The 25,621-nt window shown below is 57.5% G+C and overlaps 1 protein-coding gene across 1 annotated transcript in view; it reads left to right on the top strand.

The window, feature by feature from the left end:
- Positions 1–22,632, top strand: part of MYO15A (myosin XVA) — a 52,475-nt gene extending 29,843 nt beyond the window's left edge. The window contains exons 36-64 of the mRNA XM_045044546.1: positions 26–103; positions 246–426; positions 526–658; positions 977–1,082; positions 1,215–1,287; positions 2,430–2,551; positions 2,791–2,850; positions 3,320–3,395; positions 3,720–3,835; positions 3,923–4,041; positions 4,843–4,984; positions 5,305–5,416; positions 5,505–5,579; positions 6,083–6,261; positions 6,903–7,018; positions 7,293–7,365; positions 7,633–7,705; positions 7,961–8,034; positions 8,283–8,365; positions 9,843–9,973; positions 11,375–11,469; positions 11,723–11,800; positions 12,092–12,188; positions 13,202–13,362; positions 14,412–14,545; positions 16,526–16,659; positions 16,987–17,120; positions 18,291–18,431; positions 21,527–22,632. Coding sequence (XP_044900481.1) covers positions 26–103; positions 246–426; positions 526–658; positions 977–1,082; positions 1,215–1,287; positions 2,430–2,551; positions 2,791–2,850; positions 3,320–3,395; positions 3,720–3,835; positions 3,923–4,041; positions 4,843–4,984; positions 5,305–5,416; positions 5,505–5,579; positions 6,083–6,261; positions 6,903–7,018; positions 7,293–7,365; positions 7,633–7,705; positions 7,961–8,034; positions 8,283–8,365; positions 9,843–9,973; positions 11,375–11,469; positions 11,723–11,800; positions 12,092–12,188; positions 13,202–13,362; positions 14,412–14,545; positions 16,526–16,659; positions 16,987–17,120; positions 18,291–18,431; positions 21,527–21,628 — 3,198 coding nt within the window. The 3' untranslated portion in view covers positions 21,629–22,632. The remainder of the gene's footprint in view (positions 1–25; positions 104–245; positions 427–525; positions 659–976; positions 1,083–1,214; positions 1,288–2,429; positions 2,552–2,790; positions 2,851–3,319; positions 3,396–3,719; positions 3,836–3,922; positions 4,042–4,842; positions 4,985–5,304; positions 5,417–5,504; positions 5,580–6,082; positions 6,262–6,902; positions 7,019–7,292; positions 7,366–7,632; positions 7,706–7,960; positions 8,035–8,282; positions 8,366–9,842; positions 9,974–11,374; positions 11,470–11,722; positions 11,801–12,091; positions 12,189–13,201; positions 13,363–14,411; positions 14,546–16,525; positions 16,660–16,986; positions 17,121–18,290; positions 18,432–21,526) is intronic.
- The last annotated feature ends 2,989 nt before the right edge of the window (positions 22,633–25,621 follow it).

Raw genomic sequence — 25,621 nt, 5'->3', positions numbered from 1 at the left:
GGTCACCACCACCACCTCTTCCCAGGCCCGGGAGATGACCCTGCAGGCCATGGCACTCCAGCAGCAGCCCCTGAGTCCCGCCCCAAGGCCCTTGCTCCCAGAGGTGAGCCCGGCTTGCCCAGGTGAGCACTGCGCTGCTCCAGGGCATCATGGTGCCTCTCTGAGCCCATCCTGGGCAAGCACGGGGTCCCTGAGAACGGGCTGATGTGTCCCAGGAAGCGCACCTTCTTCCCTGTTCTCTGCAGAAACCCCTAGCGCCAGAGGCGCGGCCGAAGTTTGTAGGCACGGGACCCCCAGCCAAACCCGTGCTCCTGCGCTCCACTCCAAAGCCCTTGGCCCCGGCCCCTCTGGCCAAGGCCCCAAGAGCCCCCACCAAGCCCGTGGCTGCCCCCATTCTAGCTCAGGACCGGGCTTGTCCAGAAACCTGTGAGTGTCCTATCCCAGCAGTCGGGGCTTCCCAGGACAGGACTGGGGGTGTGGTTGTGCTCCTTGTGGCCTTATCCTGTCCCCGCCCCTTGCCCACAGCTTCGCCCTGCCCGGAGCTGGTCCGGTATTCAACACTCAACTCGGAGCACTTCCCGCAGCCCACACAGCAGATCAAGAACATCGTGAGGCAGTACCAGCATCCTCCCCGGGGAGGCCGGCCCGAGGCCCTCAGGTCAGCTGTGCCCCGACCCCAGCCCTCCAGCCCTCTGGACGAGTGGCCTCCTCACCGTGCCTGAGTGCCCGTTAGCAGTGTGGCCATCTACCCAGTTAGCAGCAACCTTTAGGGAGTGAGTTTGTTTATGATCTAGATGAGCCCTTTAGGCAGAGGGGAAGGCCCAGACTGTTGTTCTCTAGGTTGTGCTGTGTGATCTCAGGCCAGTCTCTGATCCTCTCTGGGTTCTCATGTGTAATGATGGGGGTCGGGGGAGAAGAAGTTCCCTGTCATAGGAATTTGTGGCTGGGAAGAAGAAACTCATGTCCAATCCACCAGGAAGGATGGCGGAAAGGTGTTCGTGAAGCGGCCAGACCCCCACGAGGAGGCGCTGATGATCCTCAAGGGGCAGATGGGCCACCCGGCGGCAGCCTCTGGCAGCCAGGTGAGGGGCGGTTTCCTGCTGGGCCCAAGCAGAGCAAAAGACAAAGCGGGGCCTTGGAGAGCTTCAGCAACCAGCTGCCCCCGTGAGCTAAGACCTGTTGCCCCCTGAGCGCTCTCTTTGTGGTGGGGACAGGTGCCTAGAGAGGCCGTGGCCTTGGTGAAGCCAGTGACCAGCACACCACGGCCATCCATAGGACCCACTCCAGGTGAGGGGCCAGGAGGGGAGGAGGGGCAAAAGGGCTGCTGTCCGAGTGTGTGAGGAAGCCTGTGTGAGCACAGGTGCGTCCTGGGCTACATGTCAGTGGCGTGCGTGTGTCTGTGTCCCCGAGCCCACGTGGAAGTACCAGGTGGACACTTGTGTAAGTGTGCCAGCACTTAAATAACACTGACTTCAGGCCAGGCCCACTCTGGCCTCACTGAATCCTCACTAAAATCTTTCAAGGAAGTACTATTTTTGTCTATATGTTACAGATGGAAAACGGACGCAGGGAGGTTAGTGACTTGACCATGATCACACAGTTCAAAAGTGTCAGATCAAGTGTCTAAACCAGCCCTCCTAGCATCACCATTGGAACCCTAATCTTTACGTTCTCTGCCTATGGTAACTACAGTGAATCTTAACGGATGTAAATCAGCTCGCATCATGTCCGTGCCAGAAATTCTCCCGTGACTCTAAGGATGAACTCCAGACTCCTCACTATGGCCTATGAGACTCTGTATGATCTGCCCACCTTCCCAACCTCATCCCTTCCCACTATCCCCTTGGCACACACAGTTCCTAGAACACAGCAAGCCCACTCCTACCTCAGGGCCTTTGCACTTGCTCTGCTTAAAATGCTCTTCCTCAAAAGATCGTTGCATGCCTTCTCATCATTCAAGTCTTGGCTCAGTGTCTTCTCAGAGAGGTACGCCAGATCACCGAGACCAAAGGACCCTCACAGACCAGCCCCTAGACTCTTTCCCAGCTAGCCCACATTTATTTCCAGCCCAGCTCCTAGAATTGAGAGCTTTGTTGTTTCTTAATTGTCTGTTCTACCTACACCTATCACGAGACTTTAAACACAGGGTGGGCTCTTTGTCTATAATGTTCACCGTGGTACCCCCAGCCTTTAGCACAGACCTGCTGCATATACGAGGGTGTTGCATGTATGTGTCAAATGAAGGACTGAGCCAGGGTTGAGTGGTAGGATTGTACAGGTGTGCCCTCAGGATTGGTATGTGTGCAGCCTGGGGTGTGGGAGAGCACCCAGCCCCCGCCCCTTCCCCGACAGGAGGTCACTCCTTTGTCCCCTTCCTCATCAGCCCTGCCTCTCTCACTCATGCCTGTCCCACTCACTGTGCTCCCCAGTGGCGCCTTCGCGGTCACTGGACCCCCCCGAGGAACCCCTGCAGACGCGTCTGCACCGCCTAGTCAACCCCAACTACTACGGCTACCAGGATGCACCCTGGCGGATCTTCTTGCGCAAAGAGGTACCTGGCCAGGGTGGAGCCAAAGCAGGGGCTGATGGGGGCAGGGCCCCCTCCCTAGCAGAGAGCGGGGAGGAGGGGCGGGAGTGGGGGCACAGGAGCCTGGTCTGAGCCAGAGGGCAGAGTCAGAGCCAGGGGCCCTGGTGGTATGGAGCCAGCCGTATCTGGCTGGGGGTGGGGCCGAGTGTGAGGCACAGTGAGGGGACTATCCAGAGGGCCTCACGGGAGCCCCGGTCCCGCAGGTGTTTTACCCCAAGGACAGCTACAGCCACCCTGTGCAGCTAGACCTCTTGTTCCGGCAGGTGAGGACTTCTCTTCCCTTTCTGGCTCGGTGTACTCATCAGGGCAATGGGTACATAGACTAGCCGTCTGCCGATTTCACTTTCGTACTCTTAGATTTGGGGTCCTTGACCACAGTGAGGATGGGAGGTTGTTCTGGTGAATTTCCCACCCTCATGGACAAGGTCAGCAAGCCCACGGTTCGATTTAACCAGACACACAGATTGTCTGTGTTAGATGGGACTCAGAAGTCGAATCCGAGCCCTACCATGTGGATGAGGAGACTGAGGCCTAGGAAGGGCAGCCCTGGTTGTGGAAAAGAGGAGAAAGGGGAGGGTCCTCAGTAAATGAGATCTGATTCACACAGATGACCCCACTGCTCTACCAGTAGGACCCTCTACCTTCCCACTCACCCTGGAACCGTCCAGCCTGAGGTCCCAGCTGGGGTGAGGGGGGTCCCACGAGCTCCCTGCATTTGGCCCCTTCCCACAGATCGTCCACGACACGCTGTCCGAGGCCTGCGTGCGCATCTCCGAGGACGAGAGGCTCAAGATGAAGGCCCTGTTTGGTACCACAGGGGGAGGGAAGGGACGTTGCTGGCACAGCCAGCCAAAGCCAAGCCGGCCCTTTCCAGAGGACGAACCCAGCCCCATTTGCCTCCCAGACACCCCTGGCCTCTTCCATGGCCAGGCTGCCACTCTGAATTCAGTTTTGCCTAACACATCGTGTGGCCCTAGTCATCCTGTCTGTCCGTGGATCTTAGTTTCCCAGTGTAGCCAGTGAGGACCCACTTTTCCAGTACGTTCTTGCTGGGCGTCAGCCTCCCTCCCTGCAATGTGGGCTGGCGGGGGAGGGGAGAGACCCATCCCTGACCTGACCTGGCATCCCTCAGCCCAGAACCAGCTGGACACGCAGCGGCCGCTGGCAACAGAGAGTGTGAAGCGGGCCGTGGTCAGCACCGCACGCGACAGCTGGGAGGTCTACTTCTCCCGCCTCTTCCCAGCCACGGTGCGAGCCCCCTGCCAGCCCCTGCTCACCCAGAGGCTTCAGGGATGAGGCTAGGAGACTCTCACATGTCCCTTATCCCCACCCCAGGGCAGCGTGGGCACTGGCGTGCAGATCCTAGCCGTGTCCCACACGGGCATCAAACTCCTGCGGATGGTCAAGGGCAGCCGGGAGGCTGGTGGGCAGCTGCAGGTTCTGCGCACGTACAGGTGACCGGGAGGCAGGCAGGCGAGAATGGGGTCAGCTGGAGACGGGGTTAGCGGACTGGCATTAGCATTTCCTCACTGACTCTTTCACAGCCAGTTACCGAGTGCCTGTGACGTGCCAGGCTCTGTGCCAAGCCCTATAAGCAAGCCCATTTTAGAGATGGGGAAACCGAGGCTCAGTGAGAAAAGTTGCTCTCAGGTCAGCCAGGAAGCGGATGAGCTGGGAGCCCGTTACTACCCTCTCCTGCCTTTCAGACCACACCTCAGCCCTGCCCTCACAGAGCTCACTGTGCAGCGAACGGTGTCTGTGTTGTGAACAGCCAAATTTTAGTGCAGCCGGGAAGGGAAGGGTGTTCTGACATAAGACCTCACTGAGTCCTTGGGCCCCCTGCCTCCCCTGCCAGCAGCCCCTTTTGTTCTCTGTCGCACAAGGACAGGAGTAGAGCCTTGCTCATCGGTCGCGTGAAAGATGCAGAGAACTTGGTCAGTGGGTGAAAGAGATACGTGTGTGGGCAAAACCAGGGGGGTTGGATCGAGAGGCAAAAACAAAAAAAAAGAGAGAAAGGCAAAGGGTAGTGAGGGCTGGAGTGTCAGTTCAAAGGGTGATGAGAAGTGAGCTGGAGCCACAGGCAGGATGGGGAGGGGAGGCTGGGCAAGTTGTCAGGTCCCCCGGTGGCAGGGGCAGGGGGGCTGAGGCGGGGCTGGGCTTTGGGAATGGTACAGGGCAGAATGAGAAGGATGGGTGGCGAGGAGGGCACCTCTGGCCAGGGAGCCCTGCCTTCATGCCACTTTCCCGTTCTCCAGCTTTGCGGATATCCTGTTTGTGACCATCCCCTCCCAGAACATGCTGGAGTTCAACTTGGCCAGCGAGAAGGTCATCCTCTTCTCAGCCCGAGCCCACCAGGTCAAGACCCTGGTGGATGACTTCATCCTGGAGCTGAAGAAGGTCAGGATCGCCCTACAGATGCCCCCCTCCTCAGGTGCTGGGCCCCTGGCCCCAGTGGGGAAGCTCAGGTGAGGGATGGAATGGGTAAGCCCTGTGCGTGGACTCTGGTGCCTGGGTTCATCTGATTCAGGGCTCCAGTGCTTTACATGGCCCCCCTTCTACTTGTACAACGCCCTTTCCTCTCTCACCTGGGGTATGTTCCCTTCCCTGATGAATCAGGAAGGAATACCGATGGAGGAGAGGAGCAGGGGAGTGGCCCCAGGCTTCTGGGAGGAGGGGGATGGGACTGCAGCCCCTCATCCTGCCCCTGGCTGACGCAGGACTCAGACTACGTGGTCGCAGTGAGGAACTTCCTGCCCGAGGACCCGGCCCTGCTGGCCTTCCACAAGGGCGACATCATTCATCTGCAGCCCCTGGAGCCACCTCGAATGGGTCAGGGCCGTGGGACAGAGCGGGTACGGGAGGGGGAGGCTGGGCAAGGGGGCCTCCCTCCAGGTGCTGATACAGACTTCACCCCCAGGCTACAGTGCCGGATGCGTGGTCCGCAAGAAGGTCGTGTACTTGGAGGAGCTGCGGCGCAGAGGCCCTGACTTTGGTGGATATCCCCGATCCCCCCGGTCCGGTCTCCAATGCTCCCAAACCTGGAAAAGCTAAACAGTCTGCCCCGGTTTCTTGCACTCACACTGCAGATGCTCCGTGGGGGGTTCTCGGTGCCCCAGGGGGGTCTGGCCCGGCCAGGTCTCCTCGGGTGCCTGCTCTGGCCAGCCAGGTCCTCCTGGTGGCCACCTAGCCCAGCTCTCTGCCTCCATATCTGGATGTGGGGTCTCCATGAGTATTCGTGTTCCCACGTATGTGGCCCAGGTCTCTCTCTCTCTGCCTGGGAGTCTACAAGCACCGTGTTTTCTGCTCCATCTCCCGCTGAGGGAATGTCTTCCCTTCCCCTGTTTCCTCGTCTGCAGATAGGCTCCATGACATGCCTCCCTCACAGAGCACTGAGGCAGGGTCAAGAAGGTGCTCGAGTATACCTAGAGGGTCCCCTGAGTCCCAAGACGAGACCCTCCTGTTTGTCTCAGACCCTTTACCTCCCCTCCCCCCCAGGCTGGAGGTTTGGGACCATCCACGGGCGTGTGGGCCGCTTCCCTTCTGAGCTGGTGCAGCCTGCGGCCGCCCCTGACTTCCTGCAGTTGCCAGCCGAGCCTGGCCGGGGCCGTGCTGCTGCGGTGGCCGCTGCGGTGGCCTCCACGGCTGCCGCACGGGAGGTGGGCCGCAGGAGGGAGGTGAGACCGGCAGGGCCAGGTGATGGGGCTGAGACAGTGGAGGTGGGTGGGTGGTGGTCAGCCCGACTGTGGAGGTGGACAGGAGCAAGGTCGTCCTGGCCGGGACAGGGCGAACTTGGTAGGGCTAGCCAGATGTGTGACCCGTGGCATCTGACCAGAGGTGGTTGGAGGTGTGGCCAAATGGGGTAAGGATGGTGGGGGTCAGCAGAAGGGTTGTGATGAGGCCCGTGGGGCAGGACCAGCCTGGGGGCCAGCAGGTGGTCGACCTGGGAGGGGGTGGGGCCAGCCAAATGGGGCAGGGTCAGCCTTGTGGAATGGAACCAGTGAGGGGTGGAGTGAGGTAAAACTAAGAAGTGAGGGGCAGGGTCAGCTAGGACTAAGCAGTTGGGGAGGCCAACCCCGGAATGGGATGTGTATGGTGGGGGTGGGGGCAGATGTGGCAGGGCTGGGGGGCAGGGGGTCAGCTGGACATGTGGTGGGTGTGACCAGGCAGAGGGTGCGAGGACAAGTGAATGGCGGTGGGGCCAGATCAGGTGGGGTGGGGGGCAGCCTGAGAGGGTCTGGCCAGAGTCATCCTTGAGTGTGACCAGGTGTGACCGGGTGTGGCAGGGCAGGCCCTCTTAGCTCTGGCCCTCCCGCAGGGTCCCCCAGTCAGGGCTGGCTCCCCTGACCGTGCGGAGGACGGCCTGACTCTCCCACCGTACACGATGCTTGAGTTTGCCCAGAAGTATTTCCGAGACCCTCGGAGGAGACCCCAGTGAGTGGCGGCCCCACCCCTTATCCTCACTCTGAGGAGGGGAGGGTCTTTCTGGGGCTTCTCCCAGCCATCCAAGGCGGGGAGACCCCACTTGTGGCGGGGGGATGAGAAACCACCCCGATGTGAGGTCCACCTGCGGCCTCCGCTTTTGGGAGCCATGGGAGCCTTCGTGCCTGGTTGACTGACATTGGGTCAAGAACATTCTGTGTGGGAAAAGGATGTAGCCAAAGGCTCGGAGACAAGACTTGTCAGTAGCACCTGTTTCCTGTTGCAGGGATGGCCTCAGGCTGAAATCCAAGGAGGGTCGGGAGTCTAGAACCTTGGAGGACATGCTTTGCTTCACCAAGGTGTCCAGCCCCAGGCCTGTTTCCCCATCTGTAAAATGATAATGCCAGAGCCCCCTCGCAGGCCCCTCGGGCAAACGGTCTTGTCCTCAGTGGGACCCCTCCCAGCCCTCAGCAGCCCAAGGGCCTGGATTCCTCCCAGGAGCAGCATCCGTCCCACTGTCAAGCCTGTCTCCTTTTTTGTGAGGGGGACTCTCCTGTCTCGTGTGGCCCTCCTCTTTCTGACTTGTCCGTCTGCCATCATGACACGGACCCTCCCTCCCCCCACAGACCCCGCTCCAGGAATCTCTCATCGAGCTCAGCGACAGCAGCCTCAACAAGATGGCCACCGACATGTTCCTAGGTGTGGGGTTGGGACTGTGGCCAGGGCCTTGGGTCAGGGGGGATCCAGCACTGTGTGACCCTGCTCATCCCACTTCTGTGGCCCTCAGAGTCTTCCCCTCTCCTCAACTCAGACCTGGGGACCCTTTAAGGGAAGAGGAGCCTCCCAGCTGCCTTTGGCCATGGCCTCCCAGGGACAGACCCAACCTTGGGATGCCCTGGGGTGAGTGGGCAGCTGGGTGTCTGGTGGCCTGAGTGGGACAGGTCTTTCCTACAGCTGTGATGAGGTTCATGGGCGATGCCCCGCTGAAGGGCCAGAGCGAACTGGACGTGCTTTACACCCTCCTGAAGGTCAGTCCAGCCGATTTTGTCAGATGCTTCCTTTCCTGCTGTGTGGCTCAGTTTCCCCATCTGTCAACCAAAGTTGCAGGACACGGGGATGGGAAGCCCAGAGAGGAGTACATCCTGCAGGTGGGGTGGGGGCTGGGGAAGGGACCCCAGGCTTCTCTCCAGGTGCTCACCCTGTTCTCGTGTGCCTGGTGTGTGTGGTGTGGGCCCTGGCATGGCCTCGGCCTGTGACCTGGCCTGCCCTCCTTCAGCTGTGTGGGGACCATGAAGTCATGCGGGACGAGTGTTACTGCCAGGTTGTGAAGCAGATCACAGACAACACCAGCACCAAGCAGTGAGTGAGCTGGGCCTTTACCTCTGCCCTCTTGTCCCCACTCTGTGTCCTCGCTGTAGGAGGGGCCAGTTCAGCCTCTCACCTCCCCAGGCCTTCCCTCCTGATTCTCCCCCCTCATTCTCTCCTTCACTCAGTAGGCAGAGTACATGTACTTGGAATTGCCGGGTCTGGGACAAGCCGTTGTCCTCTGAGCTTCAGTTTCCTCCTTTATAAAACGGCAGCAGTAATGTGTATGTCCAGGTTCCTGGTTGCACGCGACAGAAGCCCAGTTCAAGCTGGTTTAAGCAAAAGAGTTCAGGTGACTAAAAAGTCCAAACGTGGATTCAACCCAAGTGTCATTAGGAAGCACCTTTCTCTATATTCTGGATCTGCTTCTCTCTGTGTTGATAGCGTTCTTAAGTAGTATCTCCAATATGCTGGTAAGATACCAGCTCTGGAGACACATTTTCCAGCTCAGTAATCCTAGGGAAAGCAAGATTGACCCAATATTTGTAGCAAAAATGACCCAATCCAATCTTATTGGCTTACTTGGTCCCGTGGCCATCCCTGAGTCAACCACAATGGCTGGAGGATACAGAGATTTGATTGGCTAGTACGGGGCCAAATATTTGTCCCTAAACCAATCACCATATCCAAAGGAAGACCGAACCCTTAATTGGCCAGACCTGGACCAGATAACCATCCCTAAACCAAACATCACTGAGGCCATCGGACTGCAGGGTTCTAATTGGTCAGACCTGGCTCCCATGCCCTCCCCCAACCACAGTGACCTAGGGAGGCATGAGTGTTTTCTTAAAGGAGCCCAAATGCCGTCCCCAGACACCAGCAGGTCCCCACAGATGAAAGCCTCACATCCAGGGCAGTGTGAAGGTGAATTACCGTGTCTTGCGGGATGAGCACCCAGCAAGTGCCCAGTGTGTGATGTTCTTGTTACCGCCAGATCCATCCTCCTGTCCCCGTCTACTCTACCTCCCCCACTTGCTCTCTATCCCCCCAGGAATTCTGGAAGCACTCAGCACATCCCCCTGTCCCTTCACATGCCCAGGCCTCCCCTACCACTACTCTGCACAGTCCCAGCAGGCACCCCCTTGCCCTCCTTCAAGGACCTTCACCCAGGAGCCTCCACAGAGGGATTCTACCGGGGAATCCTCGTGGTGTGTGTGTGTGTGTGTGTGTGTGTGTGTGTGTGTGTGTGTGCGCGCGCGCGCGCGCGCGCATGCGTACATGTCCGGCGTGTCACGTCAAGGGCCTCATCTCCTACTCTCCCTATCTCCCACCCTGGCTTCCCGAGCAGATCGTACCTCCTGCATGGCTTTGGGGCCCACCCGCCCTCCTCTCACTGGCCAAGGAGGAGCATCCTCACAAGACAGGAGCTGCCCGAGAGCCAAAGAACACCAGCCCCGTCCTGGAGACTCCTGGCATGGCCCTCCAGGGCTGTGGCCACCCGCAGTGTGTCCCTGTGTGTGTGTTCCCGCAGGGACAGCTGCCAGCGAGGCTGGAGGCTGCTGTATATCGTGGCTGCCTACCACAGCTGCTCCGAGGTCCTCCAGCCACACCTTGTTCGCTTCCTCCAAGATGTGAGCCGGACTCCGGGCCTGCCCTTCCAGGGTGAGGGGCCTGTCTTCATGGGGATTGGCTGGGAAGCCAGCCGCGGGCGGAAACGCAGAGGGCTTGGTCCCTCACATGCACATGTTTACTAGTATTAATTCTGTCCCCAAACATTTGCAGGGGTCCCACAGGGGCTGATGTGATGGGTTATCCGATCTAACGCAGAGAGTGGCATGTCAGGGAAGACTTCCTGGAGGAGGTGTGGCCCTGGGTAGTGAGCACATGGAAGGGATTTCTAGGTGGACTGAGTGGCAGGAGCAAAGGCCTAGAGGTGGGAATGTGTGGCATGTGGGAGAAGGAAGGAGGCGGCAGGGCCTGGAGTATGGGCTGAGGCCCTGCTTCTCTGGCCATTGCAAATCAACAAGGGTCTTGGGTGGGTCTGGGCAGGGGTGAGGCCCAGCCGGTGGCAGGGTCTCAGCCTCTCTACTCTAAAAGTATGGAGGGAAGGGGCCGGTCCTCGGCCTTACCCCCACCCTTGTTTCCGAAGCAACCCCTGGATTTCCCCTTAAAAACGTTTAGGGCTCTGGGATCCTCATGGCAGTCATGAAGAAGATAGGAAACCTCAATTTGCCTCTGAATCCTTCTCTCTCTTTTTTTTTTTCAGTTTATTTATTTTGAGAGCGTGCACACAAGCAAGGGAGGGGCACAGAGAGAGAGAGAAAGAGAGAGAGAAAGAATCCTAAGCAGTCTCCGTGCTGTCAGCCCAGAGCCCTATGTGTAGCTCGATCCCATGAATCCCATGAGATCACGACCTGAGCCAAAACCAAGAGTCGGACACTTACCTGAAAGAGCCACCCAGGCACTCCATGAATCATCCTCTTTGATTTGGTTAACATTCCCAGAGTCTAAGATGAATAGACCCAGCTCCATGAGGCAGGGCTCCCAGACCCATGAAGACAGCAGAATGTGCCCTAGAACTCTTGCCTCGACCTCCCCAGAGCAGGGTGAGGGCACATTTAATACAGAGAAACAGAGAAACTTGGTGGAATCTTCTGCCCTGGACTCTTGAGTGAGGGAGGGCGGTTGGCAAGGGGGTCTCAGCTGGCAGGGGCACAACCACATTACCATAGCCACGCAGCCTGTTGGGGACATACCCCACCAGTCAACAGCTGCAGGTGACGGCTATTTCCAAGGCTCCTAGGCAGCCAAGGGGACTGTGGGCTAGCCAAAAGGCTTTAACCACGTGAGCTGTGGGTTCGAATGCAGCTCTTAACCTCAACCAGCTCTCCAACCTTGGGCAAATCACCGTCCCTCCCTGAGCTGCTTCCTCAGCTACCAAACAGGAGAGTAAATGCCCCATAGGCTGTGGAGAGAAGCCAGTGGGCTCATGGCCGGTGGCCAGAAGAGCCTCTTTGCCCCGCTGCCTACCCCGGGCAAGGCCTTGACTCCCTGTTTCTGTAGGGATTGCCAAGGCCTGTGAGCAGAACGTGCAGAAAACCTTGCGCTTCGGTGGCCGCGTGGAGCTCCCCAGCAGCATGGAGCTTCGGGCCATGCTGGTGAGCGTGGAGTGGGGGGTGGGGGGTGGGGGCACGTCCGGATGAGTGTGAGACACGAGCCCTGTCCAGAGACCCCGTGTGCACTCACTGCTCAGAGATGTGCCGTCAGGCCCTATCAGGTCCAGGTGCCCAAGTGTTCCTGCACAAGCCTGTCCAGAGCCCCTTGGCTCAGGGACTAACATGGCAGGGGACAATTGCTGGCCCAGGTCCCAAGTCCTAGCCTCTCTCATCTCCTCCCTTCTCTTTGTCCCAGGCGGGCCGCAGTTCCAAGAGGCAGCTCTTTCTTCTCCCCGGAGGCCTTGAACGCCACCTCAAAATTAAAACATGCACCGTAAGTGAGGGAACGTTTCTGGCAGGCAGGTGCTGGAGGGGTCGGGGCACCTCAGCCTCTGGGGTGGACCTGGCTCAGAGTCGTACTGCAGAGGCAGAATTTGAACCCTGAGTCTCTCAGACTCCAAAAACGGTGCTCCTTCCCTGCATGAGGCTGATTGGCAGTCCTCAGAGGATCCTTTGTGTCCCTGCAGAGGGCCTGAGGAACTCTGTGCTTGGGCTCCCGGGGCCTGGGTGGACTAGGAGGACAGAGATCAGCTTGGCTGGCACAGCCTCACCTTCCTCCCTGCAGGTGGCCCTGGACGTGGTGGAAGAAATCTGTGCTGAGATGGCTCTGACTCGCCCCGAGGCCTTCAGCGAGTACGTCATCTTCGTTGTCACCAACCGAGGTGAGCGGTCAGGAAGACTGAGCACGCTGGGCCCGGCCTTGTAAGGCCCAGGTCAGATGCCACTTCCTCCAGGAAGCCCTTGCTGCCTTGTGTAAGAAATTTCCTGTGCGCCAAGCACCCCCAGCTCTGTACGTTTGTCTTGCCTACCAGACCCGAAGTTCATGGAGGACTGTGCCCTCCCTGACTCCTGCCTCTGCCCTTTCGGGCCTGTTCAGCCGGGAGCATGTGTGCCCTGCCCTCAGGGAGCTTATATCCTATTTTTTTTTCCTTTTTTTTTTTTTTTAAATTTGAAAGAGAGAGAGTGTGAGCAGGGGAGAGGCAGAGAGAAAGGGAGACACAGAATCTGAAGCAGGGTCCAGGCTCCGAGCCGTCAGCACAGAGCCCCACACGGAGCTTGAACTCACGAACTGTGAGATTGTGACCTGAGCCAAAGTCGGACGCTCAACCGACTGAGCCACCCAGGAGCCCCACACACAGTCGGGATTTAAACCCCAGCAGATTGGCCTCAAGAGTCTGGGCTTTATCGTCATGACACGTCCCTTCTTCAGTACGATGTTACTGAAGATACGGGATGGGGAGCAGAAATGTCAATGCAAGAAGGAAAAACTGAAACGTCCCTCACAGACTCAGATCCCCTCACCGGCAGGCCCCAGTCCTCCCCACCCTCTGCCCGTTCCAGGAACCCGGCGAGAGGTCTCTCCTGAAGGAGTTCTGGAGAAAGGCACCCGTTGGTCTCATGACCTGAAGTCTGTTGTGCTTCTCCTTGTCCCCAGTGTCCTCTGGGAGGGGGCCGGGCTTCCTTTCAGCAGAACCCAGGGCACTTTCAAGACCTAGGTGGGCTGCAGCTTTGACTGGAGTTATTCCCGTCCCTGGTCATCGACGTTCCACAAACACTGGGCACCCTGTTCCATAAACATGCTCTGCTTTAGGGAGGACTCCGTGTCCTGGAGTGGGGCCGCAGCCTCGCCGGGGGTCTGCACATAGGCTGTCCACCCGCCCCCGGCTCTCCACAGGCCAGCACGTGTGCCCGCTCAGCCGCTGTGCCTACATCCTGGACGTGGCCTCGGAGATGGAGCAGGTGGACGGTGGCTACATGCTCTGGTTCCGACGTGTGCTCTGGGATCAGCCGCTCAAGTTCGAGAACGAGCTATATGTGACCATGCACTACAACCAGGTCAGCGCGTGTGGTCCACTCTGCTGCTCTGGAACCTTCCAGGCGCCCCCGTGTGAAGTCAGACTGCACAGACTTGGCATCTGGTGCCTTCATGTTTCCAGCCTCATTTCTAGCCCTGATGCCCCGGCTCCCTTGCATGGACTCTTGGGTGCGGTCTGACCGTTGTCGCCCTCACTACCTAATTCGTGGGCCTTTCCACCCGCCATCGCTCCATCTGCCCTGTGATTCCTGCACTTGTGCTCACCTAAGTCCTCGCTGCCAAGGCCGCGCCAAACAGCACCTCTTCCACGAGGCGGCTCTGACTTCCCCTTTCCTCCTGACTTCCTCCTCTGAATGCACGATCTGTCCCTTGTCTAAACGCCTGACCAGCTCTTGCTGGCATTGTTATTTTTGTCTTCGTGTTATTCCCTTTGGAGATTCAGGTAAGTCAGGACCATGGAGTTTCCAAAACCTGGGTTCTCCCCTCCTGTGCTCACGTTGGTGGGAGGGATCGGACAGAGGGCTCACGTTTTTGTCGAGCTGGTGCCAAAGCTTCCGCTATTCCAGGTACAGAATGCTGCCACTCAGCCTTCACGGCCTCGTGCTGTGGCTGTTGACGACCAGCCCTGTGCAGCCGGGTACGGGGTTAGTGAAGCTGCCGCCTACGGGCCAGCAGCATCCCTTGGGAACTTGGGAGGATGCAGATCCTCTAGTCCTGCCCCAGATCTAGTGTATCGGGGTCTCGCGGTGCTCCCCAGCATGCACAACTGGCGCGTGCCCCGTTTTCAGAAACGCCGGACCCCTGGCCATTCCTGAATGCTGCATGCATTCAAGAGTGTCCACGACACTCTTTCCCGGCCACTGTGGGGACTCCCACAGGGACTTCGATGCCATGGCCCCCACAGCTCACCCTCACGTGCCTATTCCCCAAAGCCCAGGGAGGGGGCAGGCTGCCCCAGCCCCGAAGCCAGTGGGACTGGAACTATTAAAATGGCACGTGTCCCACCTTCCCCTCACAAAGGCAGGAGCGCATACCTGCCTGCAGGCCCTTGTGGAATTCTCCCCCACAGGTCCTGCCCGACTACCTGAAGGGCCTCTTCAGCAGCGTGCCGGCCAGCCGGCCCAGCGACCAACAGCTGCAGCAAGTGTCCAAGCTGGCTTTGCTGCAGCACCGGGCCAAGGACCACTCGTACCTGCCCAGCGTGTGAGCACCTGCCCACCTGTCAGCCTCCTCCCCCCGCAGCCCCCCACCATCCCTCAGGCCCTGGGCCCTACTCTTGCACCAGTGTCTGGGAAGCTCGCTGGGAAGGAGCGGCTGGCCTGGGGCTGGGGCTGAAATCTTTAGCCTCGCAGCGTGAGCTGGGACTCGGCCTCCTTCCACAATAGGTTGCTTCTGGCTGGTATTCATAGCTCAGAGAAAACGGGATGATCAAAAAGCTTTTGAGATACACGCACCCTGTGGCCACAGAAGCGTTCACCTCAGTGTCACCTGCAACAGCAACCCCAACCCCTGACAACAGGAGGTTCCTTAAATAAATTCTGGGGCGTCAGGCAGCCTTTAAGCCGACGTCCCCAAAGAGGTGATGAATCAGTCATCCTAAGACTTTTGGTCTCAGAATATTTTTACTCCCTTAAAAATAGGACCCCAAAGAGCTTTCATGTACGTGGGTTGCGGTATCAATATACTTACCTGCGTCAAAGTTGAAATTGATTTATTTAAATATTGATTTCTTATTTGAAAAATAAGTCTAACGTATTATGCTCGAACATAAATAACTGTATGTTGTAATAACGTGAGAAGTAAGGATAACTCAAGTAGTGTAAATTCATATTACGCATTAACGCAAACAACTTATAAAAAGCTGTATTTTCCCAAAAGAATTCAGTGAGAAGAGTGGCACGGTTTTACATTTTGCAGATCGCTTTACCAGCTGGCTTAACGGAAGGCCGTTGGATTCTCAGATGTGCTTTTGCACTCAGTCTGCAGGGATCTCACATGTCACGTGGCCTCTGGCAAATTCCCCTGCACATTTGTCAGAGAACGGGAGAGGAAAAGGCCAAATAATGTCTTAGCATTATTAGGCAGGTGGCTTTGACCTCCCAGACCCTCAGCCACACCTCGAGAACCCCTGGGATGAATAATAGTAAAGGTGACGTAGGTACGGTGTATGTCCAGGAGCTCGTAATACAGTAAGTGCTCAATATGTAAACCTCTTTTTTTATTATAATTTTAAGCAAAAGGCCAAGGGAGCACATAAAGCTATAACCCCAGTCCTGGAAAACAAAAATCTCACTGAGTTTTCCTTTTTGGAAGGCACTCTGCCTGCGTTACCTCAGGTAATCTTCCCAACTACACTGTATTTTCCCCCTTTACAGATGGGAAGACTGAGGCTCACAGAGGTTATCAGGCTCACTGAAGCTTACCCAGTAAATCGTGGGGAACTGGAATCCAAACCTAGGGAGGCCAGGTCCAGATGCCAGGCCTTTACCCGAGCAGTATAAAGAAGGAAAGCTGTTGCCCCAGGGGTCTCTTGGGGGAAGGAGGCTCCCCAGACTTTCTCCCAACCTTTCCCCAGTCTGTAGCCCAGGGCAGCTGGGATGGGCTGGCATTGCTGTTGGTGTTTCTCAGATGCCCCAAGAGGCAAAAGGGGGCTTCCCCGAGAGAGCCAGCGTGTGTCCGAGAGAAGGGACTGGAGTAGGGGGTCTGATGGCCCTAGGGGTCCAGCCTGGGACCCAGTGCTTCTCTGCCTCATCTCTTGACCAGCTGCTGGTGCTTGGTCTGCCTACCCTGCTGTTTCCCCCACCCTTGTGCGTCTCACCCCTGTGGCCTGGGCTTCTCTTCGGGAATCGGGGCTACAAAGTACTGACGCACCTTGGGTCTAAGCTTCGGCCCCCCAGTTCACCGAGTCACTGTGTGACCGAGGATTAGTCGGGGACCTTCTCAGAACCTCAGTTCCCTCTTCTCCAAACAGGGAGCCTAGTGGTACCAGCCAGGGTTATGGAGCGCCTGCTGTGTCCCAAGACGCTGAGCGAGCACTTGACAGCCAGCATTTAGCCTTCCAGGGAGGGTGCAAAGATCACATCCATTTGGCCTAACCCTGCCCCGCGGTGAGGATGGGCTGAGGCCCTGCACGGAGCACGCGTGGTGGTGGCCACTCAGGATCGCTTTTCCCTCCACGTGCAGGCGAGAGGTCCAGGACTACATCCCGGCCCAGCTCTACCGCACCATGGCTGGCTCGGCCTGGCTCAACCTGGTCGGTCAGCACCGGCAGCAGACGCAGGCGCTCAGCCCCCACCAGGCCCGTGCCCAGTTTCTGGGTAAGAGTCTGGGGCCGGGGGAGATCGTCACGGGGTGCTCTGCTGATGAGGGGGCCCGGAGGGTGGGGACGGAGGCACCTTTTTCTTCGCACCAAGGCATTTTCGGTGCCAGCCAAGCTGAGCGCCTGCCTGGACAGAACACTTTTCTAAAATTGCCATCAAGGCAGCACCTAGGCTCTGGGTGGCCCTGGGCAGCTGGGGCGGCTGGAGAGGTGGGGGGAGCCCCGGGGCGAGGACCCATACGCTGGACACAGCCGGGGGGAAACTCAGGCTGCAGGCTGGCCCTGGCCGCCGCCCTGACCGACCGCCCCCCTCTCCCCACACCAGGCCTCCTCAGCGCCTTACCCATGTTCGGCTCCTCCTTCTTCTTCGTCCAGAGCTGCAGCAACGCGGCCGTGCCGGCCCCCTGCATCCTTGCCGTCAACCAGAACGGCCTCAACTTCCTCAGCACCGAGACCCACGTGAGTGGCCTGAGCCTGGCCCTGCCCCTCGTCCCCCTCTCCTCTGAGCCGCACTGCCTTCCGGGGGGCGGGCGAGCTGTGTGGCTGCGTGACCTCAGGCAACATCTCTTCCCCACCACGAGCCTCACTTGTCCATCTGGAACATGGGGATAGTGGTGCCCGCCCCACGGGGCTGTGGTGAAGGTGAAAGGTCAACCGTGAAAAGCGCTCCAACGGCGCACAATCTGCTCAGGCTGCTGTGACCAAGGTCCGCAGACCGGGGGCTCCAGCAGCAGACATTCATTTCTCACTGGTCTGGAGGCCGGAAGTGGGGGACCAAGGTGCTGACAGGGGTGGTTTCCTCTGAGCCCTCTTTCCTTGGCCCGTAGATGGCCGCCTTCTCCCCGTGTCCTCACATGGCCCTTTCTCCGTGTGCACACCCTTGGTGTCTTCCTCTTCTCGTAAGGACACCGGTCAGGTTTGAATTGAGCCCACCCTGACCGCCCCCATTTCGACTTCATTTCCTCTTGAAAGGCCTTGCCTCCAAACACAGTCACATTCTGAGGGGCTGGGGGTTAGGACTTTATTTGGAGGTGATTCTAGGAGATGCTGGAGTGAGGAAATGAGACCAGGAAGGGACCCCTCACACACCTTGGGAACGCACCTTCTGGAAGAGTGTGTTAGCAGCAAGTGGCCCCTGTGTGGACTGGCGCTCAGTTGAGCTGGGGGCCTAGGAGATAGCATGGAACACGCCCTTGGAGGATGCCCTCTGTTCTGGGGGCGAGGGAGCTGGGGTATCTCCCTGCCGTGTCGCCCTCTGTCATTAATCAAGGCATTAACTCTAATCGCTCTGGCTTTCCCTGCGTGTGCTCCGAGTTTGCTCCCGGGGGCAGAAGGAAAGCTCCAGACAAAGAGAGGCAGGTGCTAAGAAGCAGCTTTGATGTGAGGGTCAGGGCACCACTGGCATTTACTCACCCTCGGATCCCCAGCATTCAGAACGGTGCCTGGCACGCTGTTAGTGTTTGTTGAAGTCCAGAGAGGTAAAGCGACTTGCCCCAGGTCACCCAGCAAGTTGCCGGGGAACTGCTACTCCAGCCGAGACTTGCCTCCTGCTGATGTGATCTCAGGGGAGAGGAAAGCAGGGGTGAGACTGTCCCACCCACAAGCCTGTCTCCTCCCCTCCCCCTCCAGGAGCTGATGGTGAAATTCCCCCTAAAGGAGATCCAGTCCACTCGGACCCAGCGACCCACGGCCAGCTCCAGCTACCCGTATGTGGAGATCGCCCTGGGGGATGTGACAGCCCAGCGCACCATGCAGCTACAGCTGGAGCAGGTGACCCAGCCCCGGCACCCAGGCCTTGTCACCCGGCCCCTCCCTTCATTCCACTCACCAGGCTCTCCGCTGGGCCTGGCTCTATAGTAGGTCGGGTCCTGGCCGTGCCCCAGACAGCGTCCAGCCCAGTGCTGGGGACAGATCTAACCCAACTGAGCATAGAACTGCAGGTCATTAGGGTGGTCTCCCAGTGAAGCGTCTTGGCAGGGAAAGAAGGGCCTAGGTTATTTGCAGTATATTGAGGAGTTTGATGGGGAACAGGGGAGACACGGGCAGGGCAGGGGAGGTCTTGAAAGTCCTTAAATGCCAAGCTAAGAATCTGGGGCATTCTCCTGAGGGCACTAGAGAGCCAGCCATAGAGGGTTGTTGAGAGGCAGAGACACAGGAAGTTTGAGGAAGTTCACGTGGACTGAGGCTTGGAAGATGGATGGTGGGGTCTGGGATTGAAGGGAGGGAGGGGGAGTCCCCGTGTGATAGACAAGGAAACTCAGGTCCACCTGCCCTGTACCTTCCCGTATTTGCAGCAATTATGGCTGCTCCTTAAAAAGCATGACTGACAGGCTCCTTTCCAAGTCTCATACCCCTGGAGTGAGAGTTCGCACCCCATTGAGAGAGAAGACTGAAGCCGAGGGACAGGTGGGATCAGGGCTAGGGCCTATCCACAGCTGCCCTTGCCAGCCTCCCACACCCCCTCAAGACCTGGGCCTAGGATCAGCCCCCACAAGAGGGCCTGCCTTGGAGGGGCTGACTTCCCAGGGCAAGAGGGAGGAACTCCCACCGCCCCAGCCCTGCCTCTGAGGGACACAACAGAGCCCTTTCTGCTCCCTGGGCCCCTTGGAGAGCCTGCAACTCGGGACCAAGCTCCCCAGTCTGCTTCCTGCCACGCCCCAATCCCACTCCTGCCAAGCTCACCACCCACCCTGGCCTTACGTTCTGGCCTAGCCTGCATCCCAGAACCCTCCTCTCTGAGCTCCCAGCACGGCAGACCTACCTTCTGCTCTTTCTTGGGCTCCTTTTTCGGCTGCCCCCTCTCCTGGATGACCTCTAAATGTGGCCGAGTCTGAGCCCTCCCTCCGGCACCCTTTCTGGCCCTGAGAAAACCGCATCTGCCGTGACAGCCCTCATCTTTCTGCCTCCTGCTCTGACCCCTCGTCCTCTCCCCGCGGAGACCAACAGGCCTCTCCACCTTACCTTGGAACCTTCCCAGGCACTCAGGCCCTGCCCTAGAGGTCCTTTCCATCCCTGTCCCCTCCTCTCCTCACCTCTCTGGCCTCTGCTCCCACCCCCTCCCCTCTGCTCACAGCCATAGCCCTCTTCCAGCTCCCTGTTGCCAAGCTTGCCCTCCGCTCTCTGCCCCAGACCCTTTCTACTCACTGTTCCCTCCACCCGAGCGCTCTTCCCCGGTTCGTTACGGGGCTCCCTCTCTCCTTCCCTTTATTTGAGTTTCAGCACAGACATCACTCTTTCCAGAAGCTTTCCTGAGCCTCCTCCCTGATACATCACTATCTCCACCTTGGTAGACCTCATTATGGCTTGCAGATCAGTTATTTGCTTACATGTTATGTCTCCCCCACCAGAACGCCAGCCCCAAGAGGCCAGAGCTGTGTCTGTTTTGTCCGTGTTGTGTCCATAGCACAGCAGTGAGCCTGTAGTAAATGCTTAGTAAGTGGATAGTTGGATGGATGGTTGGAGGAGGCCTTTTTGGCTTTTCTCCTTCCTTGCAGACCCCACTGCTGCCACTTCTGCCTCTGCCTCTGGCATGTTCGAGGTTGGGGGGACACATTCATTCAACACATAACCATTGAACATCTCTACATAGCAGGCCCTGCACTGGCGGTAGGGATACCGAAGCGACTGAGACCCCCTCAGCCCTGACCCTCATGGAGCCCCAGGTCAAAGAATCTCTTCGGTAAACCGTGGCCAGTGCTGAGAAAGGTGTAGCTGAGCTATCCGGCATGTAATCAGCGAGGGCTTCTAAGAGGAGGTGATGTCTGAGTATAGCAGCAGTGCAGCCGACAGTCCTAGGCCCCCGTGTGGCCCACCTCTGACAGGCTGTCCCTTGAAGGGATCTCAAGGGATCTGAGGTCCACCCGCCCCACTTCTTCTTGAGCTGCAGTTTGCACCCCTGTCAAACGTGCAACAATCCCAGTAAGGCCTGGCATTGTAGCACGTGGGTGGCAGGGTTGGCTGGAGGACTGACTGGAGCAGAGGACGCCCATCATACGTACTCTGATCTCATTACGAGAGGTGGCCCCTCCGGGGTGGGGCAGACACCGCTGAAGTCAGCACGGAGCACTTGGGAGTGTGGCCTTGGGCCTCCTGCTACCTGGGTTCAGGCCCCCATCAGCTACCAGATGTGAGGTCTGGGGCAAGTGGCTTCATGGCCGTGTCCTCAGTTTCCTCGCCGGTGGAATGGAGTCTAAAAGTGTCTGCCTCATAGGGACACGGTGCGGACTAGAAGGGGTGAGATGCAGAAGCCGTCAGGACAGTTACAGCTCAGTGAGTGGTGCCCTTTACGCTTACCTTCTCTCAGAGCAGCCCCTGTGCCCCCTGCCCCCGGAAGTCCCTGCGGGGATCCCACCACCACCTGGGTCTGAAAACCACACTCGGGTGGATTTGCCCTAATTTTCTTCTGCCTCTTACTCCGTACCCCATCCAGGAGCCCTGAGGCTGGGCCGCCGCTTATTCTAGGCTGTGGGTGCCCGTGTTGACCATGGCAACGCATAGTTAGAAACTTACCACTCATTGACTAGACTAAGATTTTTTAATTTTTAAAGGCTTTACATGTAATAAAATCTCACGGAATCCTCGCCACAACCTGTGAGGCAAGCAAGCCCTGGTAAACTGGGACCCTACTGGCCCCAGGTCACACAGATCACACTCGGCAAGGCCAGAAGCAAACCAGATGCACTTGATCTCCTGCTTACTTACCCCTTCCAGCCTATTAACCCAACAATTCTCCCTTCCGGCTCCTCACACTCCTCCCGGGACCCTGGGGGAGGTGGGGACAAAGGTGGGAGCCACTGGTCCTCACCCCGAGGCGAGAGCCGGGGAAGCGTCGGCGGGTGCGTGGACTCTCACGGTCTCTCCTGCAGGGCCTGGAGCTGTGTCGAGTGGTGGCTGTGCACGTGGAGAACCTGCTCAGTGCCCGGGAGAAGCGGCTTACGCTGCCCCCCAGCGAGATTACGCTACTCTGACCCGGCCCCCAGCCCTCCAGCTGCCCTCTGCCAGAAGGCTTGCTGTGTGGCCCCAGGGGAGTTACTGGGCCTCTCTGGGCCAGTGACCCCTGTAAGGGGCCAGACCCTTGGTGGAGGAGAGACCAAGAGGTGGTAGGAGGAATGACCTAAGTCCCCGGGAACCTGAAATGACAGATGCAGAGTTGGGATGGAATTGCAGTGTGCAAACTTGGGTCAGATAACAGGAGGAACTTCCAAAGGCGGGGCTGTGGGGCCCTCTGTCACATACCCACTGTGGGCCCCGCCCCTGACTCCCACCTGTGCTAGAGAAGCCCCACACCAATGGCCCAGTCAAATTGGACTTTGTGTGTGGCTCACCCACGTTCTGATGTTCAAATCTGCGCCACGTCCACATCTCAGCCCCTCACACGTCCTCCTTGAGTGCTCCCCACGCAGCCGCTCAGCTGGGATTTGTGACCCTTGGTCATTTCTATGCAAAAAGGTGTGCCTGGTGGCCATTCCTCTCTCCAGCCAGTTGGCCGAGGAGCTTTAAAAGAAGCCTAAGGAAGGAGGCAGGAATTGGAGGCCCAGCTGTGCCCCTGGCTCACTGCCCCTGAACAGAGCTTCCTGCAGAGACCTCTGTCCTTTCCTCTCCCTCCAGACCCCTGTCCCCCAACTCCATACTCCTTAGGTAGCCCCAACCCAGTCCCCCCTCATTGGATGGGTCACACAAGTTTTGAGAGTGGTGTAGTGGAGGGAGAGAGAAGTTTTATGTCAGGGTTGGGGAGGAAGAAGTCTGGGAAAGGCTTCCCAAAGAATGGGACATTGGGGTTGGGTTTTGAAGGATGGGGTAGGAGTTCGTTAAGAATAGATGGAGGGGAGGGGAATGAACATTCCAAACGGCAAAAACAGTGTTTGTTCTCTACTGTATCCCCCAGAGCCTAGGACAATGCCTATCACAGAGTAGGCACTTGAAAAATGCTTGTTACATGAATGAAAGAATAAATAAATGTTGATGGAAAGTGTTGGTGCTTTGGGGAACTTGTGAAGGAGGGAAGCACTAGTCTCAGGAGAAGAAGGCCTGGTAAGTATGTGAGGGCATAAGTAGCTGGAGCCACGGTGCCCGAGGAAGGATTTATTTATTCCATCAATACCTATTTTTTTAATTAAAAAAATTTTTTTTAACATTTATTCATTTTTGCGAGACAGAATGTGAGTAGGGGGGAGGGACAGAGAGAGAGAGGGAGACACAGAATCTGAGGCAGGCTCCAGGCTCTGAGCTGTCAGCACAGAGCCCGACATGGGGCTTGAACCCATGGACCGTGAGATTTTGACCTGAGCTGAAGTCATACTCTTAACCAACTGAGTCACCCAGGCGCCCCTTAATTTTTTTTAATGTTTATTTTATTTTGGAGAGAGAGAGAGAGAGAGAGACAGAGCATGAGCAGGGGAGGGGCAAAGAGAGAGGGAAGAAGACACAGAATCCGCAACAGCCTCCAGGCTCCAAGCTGGCAGCACAGAGCCCGATGCGGGGCTCTAACTCACAAACCACAAGATCGTGACCTGAGCCGAAGTCGGTCGTTTAACCGACTGAGCCACCCAGGTGCCTCTCTATTAGTACCTATTAAGCACCTACCTACTGTGTCCTAGCCAGCTGCCAAGCCCTGGGAGTTGCTCACAGTTAAAGAACCATACGCCATGACAAAATCTGGGAGTGGGAGCTAGCTAGCTGATGAGGGGAGGGAACAGCATGTGCAGAAACCCTGGAGGGGACATCACCAGTGGAGGACTTGAGGCTGAAGAGGCCGGCAGGGGGTACTGAGTAAGGCTTGCAGGCTACACTAAGGTTGTATGATTTCTTCCCAAGAGTCACGAGGAGCCTTCAAAGGTTTTTCAGTGGGAGACGGGGGAATCTGCTCCGATCATACTTTGAAAAGATCATCCCGGCCACAGAGCAGAGTGAATGTAGGGGACAGGGAGACCAAAGTAGGGGGGAGCTGCTGTAGCATCAGCTGGGAAACTCTGTGGTGCAGACACTGCTGGTGATGACAAGTGCGGAGGAGTTGTTATCTCTGGGGGATCGATCCGGCTGTCCCGAGACAGGAAAGGTCAAGGAACAGCCCTTCACGCACATACCGCAGGGCTGTCCCACCTTCACCCGGCAGGCTGACTTCCCCAGAAAGCAGCGTGGCCCCGACATAAGGAGTCCAGTGCATATAGCTGATTGGGAACATGGGGCAAGTGGAAAAGAGGAGGCAGAAAGAGTGAGTTATCCATCGGGCTGCCCCTGCCACAGTCACTCTGCCCAGGTGAGAGGCGAGAGGCCTTGTGGGCTTGAGGCCCTTTGGAAGTGGCTCCTTGAGGTCGAGGGGTCCTGCTGGTACGCGTGGGACAGAGAGGAGCCTCTCAGCCCAGCCCTGGCCAGACTGCAGGTTGGTGAGCTGGACAGGTGACTGAAGTCTGAGTTTTGGGGGTGGCCTGGTACATGGCACTGGATAACCAGAACACCAGAGCTTTTGGATTTCAGGACCTGGGGCTTAAGACATAAGGCTCGTGCTTTTTTTTTTTTTTTTTTTAATGTTTATTTTTGAGAGAGAGAGAGAGAGAGAGAGAGCAGGGGAGGGGCAGAGAGGGAGAGAGACGATCTGAAACAGGCTCTGCGCTGACAGCAGAGAGCCCGATGCAGGGCACAAACTCACGAACCGCAAGATCATGACCGGAGCCGAAGTTGGATGCTCAACCAACTGAGCCATCCAGGTGCCCCATGGCTCATGCTTTTAATAGCTGTTCTGGAGACTCATGATAGCATCAGCAATTCAGGCCCTTGTAAAAGGAGGTAACAATCCTCACAAGGCAGAGTGGAGAGAGTTGGGGGTGACAGAAGAGTCAGCCCCTGCTGTGTTCCCCAGGCGTCCTAGGCCCCTCTGTCTGGGCCAGGACCCAGAAAGACAGGGACTCCAGGTAAGTGTGGGGAGATCCAGAGCGAAGGGACCAAGCCTCAGGGTTCCCAGACTAGTGTGTGGCGAGAACAATAAAGGAGAAATGTCTAGGTGGCATGGGAGTCTGAGACAGTCAACTGGTAAAGGCTTGAGGTCCCAGATGGGTGTGACAGGATGTGCCTTATTTGGGCACCAAAAAGTAACCAGAAGGACTTCATTGCTACCCCTGTGTGCAACAATAGGCTAGACTTGGTCAGGTTCTGGTGTCCAGATACTCCCCCCCTCCCTGCCTCGGGGTGCCTCCGCGGCCCAGAACCCACAGGCCTATTGAGAGAATCTTGGCTTGGTAGTTGAAGGCCCAGGCTGTAAAGCCAGAGAGGCCTGTGTTCAAAGTCCACGTTTGCTGATTAGCTGTGTGGCCTTTTGCAAGCTCCTTGCCCTCTGTGAGCCTCTACTCCCTTCTTTGGAAACTGGAAACGCTGACAGAAGTGTTAGAGCAAATACCTTCTAAGTGGTCATCGTTGGGGCCAGCCTAGGATACACATAGATGTCTGGGGTGGGGAGGAATTTTTTTCTTTAAAAAGCTCATTCTTACCAAGTTTTTACTCTGCACCAGGCATTGTACATATACTGACCCATTTAACCCTCCAAGTACCCCCAGTTAGTTGGTACTATTTTTGCCATCTCATATATGGGAAAACTGAGGCCCACAGAAATGAAGCAGGTGACCGCTAAGCCTAGCCAAGATTCAAACACAGCCAGGCTGGCTCCAGAGTCTGCTTTCTCTTGTGAGGCTCGGAGAGGTGAGGGCTCTGGCTCTAGAAGTCAGGAAGGAGCACATGGAAGTTTTGGATGAGGTGCCTGGGATGGGAGGGGTTGTTGAGACCTAGAGAAGAGATGAGCCTCATTTTTGCCTGGGTGAGGGGAGCTGGGCTCCACAGAGGAGACGCTGGGAGTTTTTCTCCTTACTGAGATGGTCACCTCTCTGTCAAGCAGGCGTGCGAGGGTCCAATGCCCTGTTAGAGGGCAGTTTAGGGGTGGGTGCTGGGCTTTCTAAGAGCCCAAGCCTTCACAG

This window comes from Felis catus, chromosome E1, assembly GCF_018350175.1.
Source record: "Felis catus isolate Fca126 chromosome E1, F.catus_Fca126_mat1.0, whole genome shotgun sequence".
Taxonomy (NCBI): Eukaryota; Metazoa; Chordata; class Mammalia; order Carnivora; family Felidae; genus Felis; species Felis catus.
This window is presented reverse-complemented; position numbering and strand designations above follow the sequence as displayed.